Below are 12,229 nucleotides of genomic sequence, written 5' to 3' on the forward strand. Positions count from 1 at the left end.
TGACATCGCCAGGGTGCCGGCGTGGTGCAGAGGAGGACGTGACGGCAGCGGGGGTGGCGGTGCCGGAGGAAGCACGTCTTTGTGCTAAGCGAAGCAGGGAAGCCCATCTACTCCCGGCACGGCAACGAGGAAGCGTTGGCGGCCACCATGGGTGTCATGATGGCACTCGTCTCCTTCATCCAGAGTGGTGGCAACGCCATCCGCGCCATCTGCTCCGGTAAGGGAGGGGTCAGCGAAGGGGTAGTGGGAAGGGGGGCACCCCTGCAGTGCACTCCTGGCCCCCGGTTCCCTTGTCACGCATCCCTCTCCTCACTGCAGAGGACCGGACGCTGGTGTTTGAGCAGCGGGGGCCGTTGCTGCTAGTGTCAGTGTCACGCACACGGCAGTCAGCAGCCCAGCTGCGGCGGGAGCTGGCGTTTGTCCATGAGCAGATCCTCAGCCTCCTCACCCGTGGCGGCATCGCCCGCGTCTTTGCCCGCCGCCGCGGTTATGACCTCCGGCGCCTCCTGGCTGGTGCCGAAGCCGTCCTGGACCGCTTGCTTTCTGGTGCGGCAGCAGACGGGCGGTTATTGTTGGGTGCCGCGCGTTGCCTGCCCCTCCCCGCGCCTCTCCGACGGGCAGTTTCAGGGGCTCTGCGCCGCGCTGCCGCTGCCGCTGTCCCCGCGCCTGCTTTGGCCTTGCTGGCAGCTGGTGGGCGGTTGGTGACGGCAGCGCGGCAGCGGGCCTTGGCAGAGGGCGGGCAATTGTGTGCCAGCGACCTCCACCTCCTCCTCAACCTTTTGGGGAGCGGGGTAGGGGCAGGTGAGGTGTGGACCCCTGTCTGTTTACCCCACTTCAACCCCGATGGCTACTTCTACGCCTATGCAGCAGCACTGGGCGAGGAGGAAGAGGAGGAAGGAGGCACTGGTGGCAGAACCAGCGGTGCAGTGACACTCATCCTGCTGTCAACAGAGCGTGAGGGGTTCTACGCAGCAGCAGGGTGCCGGCGGCACTTGGAGGATACCCTGCGAGTGCAGGGGTGGTTGGGGGAGCTGGCGGCAGCGGTGCGGGGGGGGGCAGGCTATGGCCCCTCCCGCCCCGGTGCCCCTGAGCTCCGCCATTTTCTCTACAAGCCCTTGGAGGGGCCGGAGGAGATGCAGCAGCTGCCACAGTTTACAAGGTGCGGGGGGGACCCCAAAAATGCAAGGAGGGGCACGGGGGGGCACACACACGTAGTGTGCCTGACACCTGTGTCATCTCACCACCACCACTGGTTTGCAGCCCCGAGCTGGAGGACCCCTACACTAGCGAGGAGGAGCAACACCGGCTCTTTGACCTGTACCACTACCTGCACAGCCGTGTGCACAGCCCCCACCGGCCCCTGCGCCTCCTCTACCACGTGGCAGAGAAGGAGACGCTTTTAGCTTGGGTGAGTTGAGGGAGGAGCCATCAGTAGATTCCAGAGTTAACAGGTGTTCACTGGCAGCACCTTCCGTTCCTGGGGGTGCTTGCTGGCGGCACCATCAATGAGTCCCAGAGTTTACACGGGTACTCGCTTGCCATGCTCTCAGTAGGTTTCAGAGTTAATGGGAGTGCTTACTGGGAGCCCCATCAGCTAATGGGGGTGCTAACTGGTGATGTTGTCCGTAGGTCCCAGAGTTAATAGGGGTGCTCACTGGCAGCAGTTACTGGGGGTTCTTGCTGGTGGCACTTCCAGAAGGTCCCAGGGGACGCTCACCGGTGACACTGTCCCAGGGTTAATAAGGGCTGCTCCCCGGCGTTGCCATCAGTAGGAGCTAGAGTTAACATGGGCACCGGTTCCTCCAGGTGACAAGCAAGTTTGAGCTGTACGGCTGCTTCAGCCCACTGGTGACCAAGGCGGGGGCCATTGGGGTCCTCACCAAGCTGCTGCGCTGGCTGAAGAAGGAGGAGGACTGGCTCTTCATCCGTTACCCACCGCCATACTGCGCCGCCCCTGCCCGCCCTGAGGGGGCCGAGGCCGAGGGCTGAGCACCCCCCGGCCCTGACGTGGGGAATAAAGCGCCGCCAGAGAAAAGAGTCCCCTGTGTCAGTGGGGGGGGGCTGCCGCAGGGGAGGGGGTGCGGCATGTCATGGGAGAGATGGCACGGGGTGTGGACACCGGGTGTGGAGAGAGGAGAGGGAAGAGGTAACAAGATGGAGGGAAGAGAGGTAAGAAAAGGGAGGAAAGGGGACAAAACCAGAGGGAAACGTGGTGGAAAATAGTGGGGCAAGGGGACAGAAAACGGAGGGAAATGTGACAGGAAATTGAGGGGAAAAAGGGGACAGAAAATGGAGGGAAACATGACAGAAAAGAGGGGGGAAGGGGACAGAAATTTGAGGGAAAATGTGACAGGAAAGGGGACAGAAAATGGAGGGAAACGTGACAGGAAAGAGGGGGGAAGAGGACAGAAAATTGAGGGAAAATGTGACAGGAAAGGGGACAGAAAATGGAGGGAAACGTGACAGGAAAGAGGGGGGAAGAGGACAGAAAATTGAGGGAAAATGTGACAGGAAAGGGGACAGAAAATGGAGGGAAACGTGACAGGAAAGAGGGGGGAAGAGGACAGAAAATTGAGGGAAAATGTGACAGGAAAGGGGACAGGAAATGGAGGGAAACGTGACAGGAAAGGGGGGAAGAGGACAGAAAATTGAGGGAAACGTGACGGGGAAGAGGACAGAAAATTGAGGGAATATGTGACAGGAAAGGGGACAGAAAATGGAGGGAAACGTGACAGGAAAGGGGGGAAGAGGACAGAAAATTGAGGGAAAATGTGACAGGAAAGGGGACAGAAAATGGAGGGAAACGTGACAGGAAAGAGGGGGGAAGAGGACAGAAAATTGAGGGAAAATGTGACAGGAAAGGGGACAGAAAATGGAGGGAAACGTGACAGGAAAGAGGGAGGGAAAAGGGGACAGAAAACACAGGGTGAAATGTGACAGAAAATTGAGGGCAAAAAGGGGACAGAAAATGGAGGGAAATGTGACAGGAAAGAGGGGACAAAGGGACAGAAAATGAAGGGAAAATGTGACAGAAAAGGGGACAGAAAATGGAGGGAAACGTGACAGAAAATTGAGGGCAAAAAGGACAGAAAATGGAGGGAAACATGACAGAAAAGGGGGGAAGGGGACAGAAAATGAAGGGAAACGTGACAGAAAAATGGGGGGAAATGGGACAGAAAATGGAGGAGAAATGGGACAAAATTGGAGGGTGAAAAGGGGACAGAAAACGGAGGGCAAAAAGGGGACAGAAAATGGAGGGAAATGTGACAGAAAATGGAGAACAAAAAGGGGACAGAAAATGGAAGGAAACATGACAGGAAAGAGGGTGGAAGAGGGGACAAAATTGGAGGGCAAAAAAAGGACAAAATGGAGGGAAAATGTGACAGAAAAGAGGGAAAATGGGACAGAAAATGAGGGAAGCATGATGAGAAGGGGAAAGAATGAAAATAGAGGGCAAAGATTGGCACAAAAAAGGGCGGGAGGAGGGGACAGAAACTATGTGGAGAAGGTGACAGAATCGAGGAGGAAGAGTGAATCACCAAAACTTGAGGGAAATGTGACAGAAAAGGGGGGGACAGGACGGAGGGGACAGACAGACAATGGAGGGAAAATGTGACAAAAAGGAAGGGAAAGCAGGTGAAATTTGAGGGAAACATGACAGAAAAATGGGACAGAAAATGGAAGGAAACGTAACAGAAAATTGAGGGCAAAAAGGGGACAGAAAATGGATGGAAATATGACAGGAAAAAGGGGGAAAAGGGGACAGAAAATGGAAGGAAATGTGACAGGAAAGAGGGGGAGGAGACAGAAAATGGAGGGAAATGTGACAGAAAAGAAGGGGGGAAGGGGACAGAAAATGGATGGAAACATGACGGGAAAGAGGGCAGAAAAGGGACAGAAGATGGAGGGAAATGTGACAGACAAGAGTGGTAAAAAGGGGACAGAAAATGGAGGGAAAACATGACGGAAGAGCAAAAAGGGGACAGTAAATGGAGGGAAACGTGACAGAAAAGAGGGAAGAAGGGACAGCAAAGGGGCAAGCAGGGACAGGAGAGGCTGGAAGAGGTGACAGAAAAGGGAGGGACAGAAGGTGACAAAAAGGAGGGAAATGGGATGGGAAACGGAGGGAAATGTGATGGAAGAGAGGGAAAAGAGGACAGAAAACAGGGTGAAAAGCAGACAGAAGAGGCAGGAGCGTGGGACAGGAAAAGGGAAGAGAGGGCATGAAATGGAGCAAGGTGGAGGAGGAGGAGGGTGGCAGGTACATGAGAGAGGACGAGGGGCCAGCATGTGGCTGCCATTGTCACCTTTGTCCCCTCAGGCTGTGGCGATGGACAGTGACACACAGGGTGAGGGCTCTGGTGGCCGTGTCTCCCCCTCACACCTGGGTGTTCCCCCACCCCAGGGACACGGGTGTCACCGTGTGTCTGTCCCCAGCGTCCCTGGTTTCCCCCGGGGTGCAGCGCTGGCTGGATGTGCTGGTAGGGCGGGTGTGCAGCCTGCACCAAGGTGAGCACCGCGGGACCCCCATCACAACATCCCTCCTGCCTGTCCCTCTGTCCATCCCCTCATGGCATCTCTGTCTGTCCCCTCTGCAGCACATCTGGCCACGGCACAGGAGCTGGCAGCAGCACAGGAACATGGCGAGGGGCTGCGCCAGCAACAGGAGCAGTGTGAGTCATTCAGGGGGGACCCAGGTGTCGGGGGGGGTGGTGGGCACCCATGGACCCAGGTGTGGGGACACACACCCATGGACCCCAGTGTCCGAAGTGGGGACCAGGAGACCACAAACCCTGGCTGCAGGAAAAACTTGCTCCCAGTATGGGGGGGACAAAGGGATACTGGGGGGTACTGGGTAGGGGACCCAGGTTCTGGGCAGTGACCCCTCTCCCTGCAGTGGAGGAGCGTCAGGCAGCGCTGGAGGGGCTCTGGCAGCAGAAACAGGGTGAGGCCACGTTGAGGCCAACCTCCCAGCAGGCACTGGGGGGTTGTGCCAACATCCCATCATCCCCTGGGGCCGGATGCCTGGGTCCTTTGTTGGGGAGGGGGTACCCTGGACATGTGGGTCCATGGGTGCCCCCATGGATGCCTGGGTCCCCTCTCTGGCAGAGGAGCTGCGGGGGGCACGGCTGCGCAGGGAGGAGGTGGAGGCCAAAGGTCAAAGGTGAGTGGGAGGGGCCCTGGATGCCTGGGTCCTGCTGTGACACCCCCCCCCCACTGACGCCACCTGTGCTTATGCCCCCGTCTGACCTCTGACCCTACATCCATCTGGTGACTCCTCACCCCTGGTGACCTCTGGCTCCTCTAAGACCCCCTGGTGACCTCTCTGGCAGCCTGGTGACCTCTGACCCCAAATCAATCTGGGGGCCACTAGCACCCTGGTGACCCCTGACCCCCTCAGTGACTCTTGACCCCCTTGGTGATCCCTAGCACCCTGGTCACCTCTTGCCACCCCAACCCCCTGGTGACCCCTGATCACAAGTGCTCCCTGACCCCCACCCCTAGTGAGCCTTGCCCTTCTGCTGACCTCTGCCCCCTGACACCTCTGCTCCTAAGCTCTCCCTTGGTGACCCCTGGCCCCTCAGTGCCACCTGCCCACCCCACTCCGTTGACCTTTGTCCCTTTTGACACTTACACCGCTGTTGACCCCTGACCCCACAGGTGCCGAGGGCTGTGCTTGGGCCGCCAGCAGGACCTGGAGAGGATGGAGCAGGAGCTGGAGCGCCTGCGCCGCCTTCGCCGGGGATACAGGCGCGTCACAGGGTCACATGGGTCACCTGACCTGGGTCACCTGACCAGGTGGGTCACCCCCCCTCTCCCTGCAGGCAGGACTTTGGGCAGCAGCTTGATGCCATCATGGAGGAGCACAAACACCTGCAGGAAGCGCACGTGAGGTGCCGATGCCAGGTCCCCTTTTTCTGGATGCCAGGACCCCTTTTCCGGACACTGGGGTTCCCTTTTCCTGCAGGCCCCGGCCCAGTTGGAGGCTGAACTGGTGCAACTGGAGGAGGCACGGGAGAAGCTGCTGAGGCAGGGTGAGCCCTGGGCACCTGGGTCCCCTGGGGGGTGACAGGCTCCACCCCCAAGGGCTTGGCTCCACCCCTGAGAGCCTGGCCCCACCCCTTGAGAGCCTGACTCCGCCCCCAAGGGCCTGGCTCTGCCCTGCAAGGGTCTGGGTCCCCTGTTGGGGGGTGACAGGCCCTGCTCCCTCAGAGCGCCATCTGCTGGAGATAGAGAAGCAGCTGGGACCCGAGGCGCATGTGGCCATGTGAGTGCCTGGATGCCTGGCTCCACCCCCTATCCTGCCTCCACCCCCAAAGGGCTTGGCCCCACCCCTCCAAGCCCATGGCCCTGCCCCTGAGCACCCTGGGGCCCCTCCCCTGGATGCTTGGCTCTGCCCCCCCGCAAACGCCCCGGTCCCACAGGCAGCTGGTGCAGCAGGAGCAGGCGAGGGCGCAGCAGCGGCTGGAGGCGGAGCTGGAGCGGCGGCAGCGGGGCCGTGGTCGCAGGGACAGGTGAGACCTTCCTGCTCTGCCACGGTCGCGTCCTTCCTGGCCACGCCCACTCTCTCTGGCCACGCCCACTTACTGTGACCCCGCCCCTAGGCTGGCAGAGGAGCTGGAGAGGCTGCAGCGCCCCCTGGAGGCATCGACTGAGTGATGGAAGGCGTGACAGCGGGGGGACTTGTGTGTCATATGCATGTCACGTGTGTCGCTGGCGTGTCACCTGTGTGTCACCTGTGTCCCCCCACATCACCCCGTGTCTCCCCACATTGTCCCATGTACCCCCACGTCCCCACGTTCCCACATGTCTTCCCCATGTCCCCTCTCCCCCGCCCCCGCAATAAACGTCACCAGCCACCACCATGGCTTTTGTGTTTCTCTGGGGGTCCCGGGCGAGGCAGGTGACATTTTCCCTTCTCAGCATGGCCGCCCGCAGTGGCCGCCGCTATTTTGCCGCTCCCCTCCCCACCGGGGGCGCGGCCATTTTGCGGCGCTCTGCGCAGGCGCGAGCGCCGCCATTTTAGGGTCGGGCGCGCCCTCGCCGCGGCCATGTTGTCTCTGGGCGCAAGTGTTGTTGTTCCCCCCCCCCGGAAGCGGAAGTTTGTCACGTTTCCTCCACTTCCGGCTGCGGCGGGGCTAGTACGGTGTCTTCCGTTGGAGGCAACGGCCGCGACAAAGGCGCGATGGTGAGGGGGGACCCGGTCGGCTGGGACCCTTCGGGGTGGGGTGGGGTGGTCTGGGGTCCTGGGGGCTCCCGTAGGCCCTGATATCGCGTCCCCACAGGACAGCGAGTTCTCGGACGCGGAGGCGGGCCCGGGCGGGGAGGAGAACGCCCCGGTGTATTGCGTGTGCCGTAAACCCGACATTAACTGCTTCATGATGTGAGTGACGGACGCCTGGGTGCCTTGGGGGGGTGTCGGTGGGGTTCCGGACGCTTGGGTCCCTTGTGGGGAGAGTTGGGAGGGGTTCCCGCACACCCGGGTTCTCCCAGAGTGGGGGTTGGGGGGTCCCGGAGGCTCCAATACCCTGGCTGAAGCTTTCCCCATCCTCGCAGCGGCTGCGACAACTGCAACGAGTGGTTCCATGGCGACTGCATCAACATCACCGAGAAAATGGCCAAGGCTATCCGGGAGTGGTACTGCCTGCAGTGCCGGGGTGAGCCTGAGCACAGGGGTTCCCTCTCTGGGGGCTCCCGGGGGCCGGGGTCCCTCTCTGGGTGAGGGTTTGGGGGTCTGTGTTGAGCTTTAGATGGAGAAGCAGTGGGCCTGGGCTGCCTGGGTGGTTTTTGTGGGGGTGCTGGACGCCAGGGTCCCTTTTTATGGGGGTTTGGGGAGGCCTGGGTTAGGATTGAGATGCCTGGGTCCCCCTGACGCTGTCCTTTCCCCCCCACCAGAGAAGGACCCTACCCTGGAGATCCGTTACCGGCACAAGAAGTGGCGGGAGAAGGAGCGGGAACATGAGAGCGCCAAGGCCCAGGAGCTGGCACTAGAGCAGGGACGGGCTGCCAAGGTAGGTCTGCAGCAGCAGGGAGGGGTCTGCGGCGACGGGGACCTAGATACATAGGTGTCCCCCCACAACGCTTGGGTGTCACCCCTGTCACAGATCAAGCGGTCGGCACGCATGTGTGGCGAGTGCGAGGCGTGCCGGCGCCCCGAGGACTGCGGGCAGTGCGACTTTTGCCGTGACATGAAGAAGTTCGGGGGCCCCAACAAGATCCGGCAGAAGTGCCGCCTGCGGCAGTGCCAGTTGCGTGCACGGGTGAGTCACGGGGCCTTAGCGTGGGCTTGGTGCAGCGTTAGCGTGGGGCTAGTGCATTAAGGCAGACTTGGCATGTTTTTAGCGTGGTTATTATGTTTCATCTTTGGTATGTTGTTAGCGTGGTTTTAACGTGTGCTTATTGCATCCTTGGTGTGTTAGCATGTCCTTAATACGACCTAATATGTTTTTAACCTGTTGCTGGTGTGATCTTGGGGTGTATTTGGTGTCCTGTGTATTCGTAGCACATGCTTAGCAGGCTCGTGTGTTACTAGTGTGGCCTTAGCGTGTTACTAATGTGTTTTACGTTTTGCTAGCATAGTCTTAGGGTGTGGTTCGTGTGGCATTAGCATGGCCTTAGCGTGTGCAGGGGTTTTGGGGTACGTGGGTCCTGGGGTGTTGGTGGGAGTGGTGGGAACGTGTCCCTGATGTGGCTCCATGTCACCTTATCATGTGTCTCCACTGGGTCTCTGACATATCCTTGACATGTTTGTGTCAGTGTCCTGTGTCCCCAATGTGTCAGTGTCCTGTGTCCCCATGTCACTGGCACATCCCCAGCGCACCCCCACATCCCTGACGTGTCCCTGCATCCCCTTGTCACACGTCCTTGATGTGTCAGGCTCATGACGTATCTGTGTCACTGTGTTGTGTCCCAGACGTGTTACGTGTCCCCTTGTTGCCATGTTCACGTCCCTGACACATTCCCAATCTCTCCCTACATCCTGGATGTGTCCCTGACACGTTCCTTTGTCAACGTGTCCCATGTCCCTCACGTGTCCCCATGTCCCCACATCCCTCCCATGTCCCTGACGTGTCCCTCCTCTCCCCAGGAGTCCTACAAGTACTTCCCCACCTCGGTGAGTCACCCGGATGCCTGAGTGCCCCCAGGGTGGGGGAGGGGGGCTCCCGGACGCATGGGTCCTTGGGGTAGGGGACCAGGTGCCCCTGGATGCTGGGGTCCCTTGGGGTGGGGGAGGGGTCTTGGGTGCTGGGGTCCCCCTGGGTCAGGGGAGGGTTGATGCCAGGTCCCACCCACCCTGAGGCTGCAGTGTGGAGTTCTTGTGGGTCCCCTTTTGGGGTGGGGGTGTCCCTGGGTCCCCTTTTGGGGTGGGGGTGTCCCTGGGTCCCCTGACATGCAATGCAGGGGGGTCTGGGTCCCCTGCGTCCCCCTTGGGTGCAATGGAAGGGGGGGTACGGGACCCCCTGGGTTTGCTATGTGGGGGTTCTTGTGGGTCCCCTGGACACCTGGGTGCCCCAGATGCTGCAGTGAAGGTGGGGTGGGGTCTGGGTCCCTGGGGCAGGGGGTGCCGGCTGTCTGGGTGGGTGCTGACCCCCCCCCAGCTGGCGCGGGGGCGCGAGGGGGAGCTGGAGCTGCTGAAGGAGCAGCTGGGGGCAGCGGGGCCCCCCGAGAGCCTCTCGGACGAGGAGCTGCCACTCGACCCCCGGCTCTACCAGGAGCTCTGCACTGGCACCTTCGACGAGCACGGCCTGGTGAGTAACCCTAAACTCAAACCCACCCCCGCAGCACCAACAAACCCCTCCCCTGCCCCAAAGGGCTCACATTCTGCTCAGGGGACCCCAGATCCCTTGGGACTAGCCCTAAAATGTGACCCAGGGGCCCTGAATTCCTCCAAAGTCACACCCAAATGAGGCAGATCCTGCTGCAAGGACCCCAGATCCCATCAGAATTGCCACAGAATGCCCCGGATTCTGTTCTGGGGACCTGAAATGCTTTGGAGTTGCCCCAAAATGGACTTTGGGGGCCTCAAATCCTCCACAGTCACCAAAAAGTCCCCTAAAGCAGCCCTAGGACCCTAAACCTACTCATAATCACCCCAATCCTGCCTTGGGGATCTCACGTTGCCCCCCAAACCCACCTGTTGCCCCTATCATGGCTTGTACATGCATGTCACAGCATGTTTTCCCGTGCTGTGGCATGTTATGCCTGATCCCCATTGCAGCCATCTCCATCTGCATCCCGACACGTCATGACGTGTCCCGACATGATCTCACCCCTTTACTGTCATTGTGCATGTTGTGACATGTCCTCCCGTGACGTCACACATGTCACAGGGTCCCTGTATGGCAGGATGGGCCACGTTGGGGGTCCCCATGTCACAGTCCACATCCTACTGCACGCTTTGATGCATTGCGACACGCTTTTAGCACGTCAAGATACTTCAGCGCATGTTTTTAGCATGTTGTACACTTTTCAGTGTCAAAGTCTATTGATGCATGTTGTTGGCATGTCTGGGCAGGTTTTTAGCGTGTTTAGGCCCCCTAAGGCATATTTTAAGCAGGTCAATTGTGTCAAAGCACATTCAGGCATGTGAAATCATGTTTTAAGTATGTTTAAGCACACTAAGGTATGTTTTAAGCATATTTACACATGTGAAACGGTGTTTTAAGCACACTGGGGCATGCCAAGCCATGTTTTATGCATGCTAAGGCATGCAAAGGTGTGTTTTAAGCATGTTCTGGCACACAGGAATGTTTGAAACAAGATTTGGTGTGTCAAAGCGTGTTTTAAGCGTGCATAGGCACCCCAAGGTGTGTTTAAAGCATGTTTAGGCACACAGATGTGTGTTTTAAGTATGTTTACTCATACGAAAGCATGTCTTACATGTGTTTTTGTGCATTAAGGCATGTTTTTATGTGTTGAGGTGTGCTATGATTATGTCACGTCATGTTTTTAAAGCACCAAAATGTCTTCTTAGCCCATGTCAGGGTGTGTTTTCCCATGTCGGGGTGTGTCTTGGCAATGTGCGGTGTGTTTTTGCAGTGCTGAGGCATGTTTTTGCTGTGTCCCTGATGCAGCCGTGGCTCAGTGACCCTGAGGACGCCCCGTTCCTCGACCCCGTCCTGCGCAAACGCGCCGTCAAAGTCAAGCACGTCAAGCGGCGGGAGAAGAAGTCGGACAAAAAGGTGGGGTCCAGATGGCCTGCTGGGAGCTACTGGGAGTTACTGGGAGAGCACTTGGGAGGTTCTGGTGGGCACTGGGAATTGCTGGTGAGCTTGTGGGGGTTACTGGGAGGCCCCGAGGATTACTGAGAGGGCTGCTTGGAGCCACTGGGAGAGCTTTTGGTGATGTCTGGGAGGAACTGGTGGTTCCCAGGGCCTTAAAGGTGTTACCTGGGGCTTACTGGGAGCTGCTGGGAGGCCCTGGGGCTTACTGGGAAGGTCACTGGGGCCTACTGGGATGGCTCCATCCATCCATCCAGTGGTGATGCCCGAGAGCCTTATTAGCCTGAACTGGGGGTGACCTGGAGCTGGAGTCCTTGAGGCTTAATGGGAGGTCCACCAGGAGCTACTGGGATGGCTCCTGGTGGTCCCTAGAACCTTCCTGATGTGAACTGGTGCTTACTGGTTGGTGGCAGAAGGAGGAGCGGTACAAGCGGCACCGGCAGAAGCCGCGGCACCGGGAGCGCAGCCGGCACCTGGAGCGCCCCGACGCCCGCGACCCAGCCGGGCTGGGCCAGTGCCTGGGCCCCGGCTGCACCCGCCCTGCCCGGCCCCCCTCCAAGTACTGCAGTGAGGCCTGTGGCGTCAAGCTGGCCGCCAAGTGAGTATGGACCAGTACAGACCAGTAGAAACCAGTATAGAGTGGCACAGAGCATCCTAGAGCTGTATGATCTCACAGTAGATCCCGGAGCATCATGGACTGTCCATGGTGCCCCTGTTAAGCCCCGCTCCCTCCCTGGTCTCTTGGCCTGACTTACAAGATCCTGCTGAGTGGATCCCAGGATGGATTCCCCCCATTCCCGATCCCAGAGATCCTGGGGTAGTGGGGACACCCTAGGGCGGCCCCATGAGCTCTGTCTCTTGTGCCATCTCGCAGCCAGATCGACAAGATCCTGCTGCAGTGGGTTCCAGAGTGGGTCACCCACCAGATCCCAAAGTCCTGGGGTAGTGGGAGCACTCTGGGGCGGACCCATTAACCCGATCTGCCATCCCACCTTGCAGCCGGATCT

At 59.2% G+C, this 12,229-nt stretch overlaps 3 protein-coding genes across 7 annotated transcripts; all 3 read left to right on the plus strand.

Moving 5' to 3' along the window:
• The first annotated feature begins 80 nt into the window (after nucleotides 1–80).
• Nucleotides 81–2,035, plus strand: MON1B (MON1 homolog B, secretory trafficking associated). Its single transcript, XM_027816307.2, has 4 exons — nucleotides 81–217; nucleotides 319–1,159; nucleotides 1,261–1,408; nucleotides 1,807–2,035. Exons 1-4 carry the CDS (start codon nucleotides 148–150, stop codon nucleotides 1,987–1,989), a joined length of 1,242 nt encoding a protein of 413 aa, XP_027672108.2. The 5' UTR covers nucleotides 81–147; the 3' UTR covers nucleotides 1,990–2,035.
• LOC114018040 (synaptonemal complex central element protein 1-like) lies at nucleotides 1,969–6,926 on the plus strand. 4 transcript variants are annotated; one of them, XM_055697400.1, is made up of 12 exons: nucleotides 1,969–2,046; nucleotides 4,322–4,349; nucleotides 4,438–4,509; nucleotides 4,599–4,673; nucleotides 4,898–4,945; nucleotides 5,110–5,164; nucleotides 5,662–5,755; nucleotides 5,830–5,889; nucleotides 5,969–6,035; nucleotides 6,129–6,268; nucleotides 6,426–6,515; nucleotides 6,606–6,926. In XM_055697400.1, the coding sequence occupies exons 2-12, from the start codon at nucleotides 4,331–4,333 to the stop codon at nucleotides 6,654–6,656; spliced, it is 771 nt and encodes a 256-aa protein (XP_055553375.1). In that variant the 5' UTR covers nucleotides 1,969–2,046; nucleotides 4,322–4,330; the 3' UTR covers nucleotides 6,657–6,926. The 4 variants fall into 4 exon arrangements, with proteins under 4 accessions (XP_055553375.1, XP_055553373.1, XP_055553374.1 ...); XM_055697398.1 differs by lacking the exon at nucleotides 1,969–2,046 and having other exon boundaries at nucleotides 2,684–4,509; XM_055697399.1 differs by lacking the exon at nucleotides 1,969–2,046 and having other exon boundaries at nucleotides 2,684–4,509; nucleotides 6,214–6,268.
• Nucleotides 6,927–7,036: 110 nt separating this feature from the next.
• Nucleotides 7,037–11,839, plus strand: LOC102058927 (CXXC-type zinc finger protein 1-like). 2 transcript variants are annotated; one of them, XM_055697402.1, is made up of 9 exons: nucleotides 7,037–7,189; nucleotides 7,287–7,384; nucleotides 7,558–7,658; nucleotides 7,897–8,012; nucleotides 8,106–8,261; nucleotides 9,089–9,115; nucleotides 9,600–9,749; nucleotides 11,076–11,183; nucleotides 11,636–11,839. In XM_055697402.1, the coding sequence occupies exons 1-9, from the start codon at nucleotides 7,187–7,189 to the stop codon at nucleotides 11,822–11,824; spliced, it is 948 nt and encodes a 315-aa protein (XP_055553377.1). In that variant the 5' UTR covers nucleotides 7,037–7,186; the 3' UTR covers nucleotides 11,825–11,839. The 2 variants fall into 2 exon arrangements, with proteins under 2 accessions (XP_055553377.1, XP_055553378.1); XM_055697403.1 differs by having other exon boundaries at nucleotides 9,714–9,749.
• The last annotated feature ends 390 nt before the right edge of the window (nucleotides 11,840–12,229 follow it).

This window comes from Falco cherrug, chromosome 20, assembly GCF_023634085.1.
Source record: "Falco cherrug isolate bFalChe1 chromosome 20, bFalChe1.pri, whole genome shotgun sequence".
Lineage (NCBI taxonomy): Eukaryota > Metazoa > Chordata > Aves > Falconiformes > Falconidae > Falco > Falco cherrug.

What these genes read in the sequence shown, in the direction of transcription:
- MON1B (XM_027816307.2), top strand. Translation starts at nt 148, where the DNA reads ATGGGTGTCATGATGGCACTCGTCTCCTTCATCCAGAGTGGTGGCAAC. An exon ending in CATCCGCGCCATCTGCTCCG is followed by an intron (nt 218 to 318) that starts GTAAGGGAGGGG and finishes TCCTCACTGCAG; the next exon opens with AGGACCGGACGCTGGTGTTT. An exon ending in CAGCTGCCACAGTTTACAAG is followed by an intron (nt 1,160 to 1,260) that starts GTGCGGGGGGGA and finishes ACTGGTTTGCAG; the next exon opens with CCCCGAGCTGGAGGACCCCT.
- LOC114018040 (XM_055697398.1), top strand. Translation starts at nt 4,224, where the DNA reads ATGAAATGGAGCAAGGTGGAGGAGGAGGAGGGTGGCAGGTACATGAGA. An exon ending in GGTGTGCAGCCTGCACCAAG is followed by an intron (nt 4,510 to 4,598) that starts GTGAGCACCGCG and finishes TCCCCTCTGCAG; the next exon opens with CACATCTGGCCACGGCACAG. An exon ending in AACACCTGCAGGAAGCGCAC is followed by an intron (nt 5,890 to 5,968) that starts GTGAGGTGCCGA and finishes CTTTTCCTGCAG; the next exon opens with GCCCCGGCCCAGTTGGAGGC.
- LOC102058927 (XM_055697402.1), top strand. An exon ending in ACAAGTACTTCCCCACCTCG is followed by an intron (nt 9,116 to 9,599) that starts GTGAGTCACCCG and finishes ACCCCCCCCCAG; the next exon opens with CTGGCGCGGGGGCGCGAGGG. An exon ending in CCTTCGACGAGCACGGCCTG is followed by an intron (nt 9,750 to 11,075) that starts GTGAGTAACCCT and finishes TCCCTGATGCAG; the next exon opens with CCGTGGCTCAGTGACCCTGA.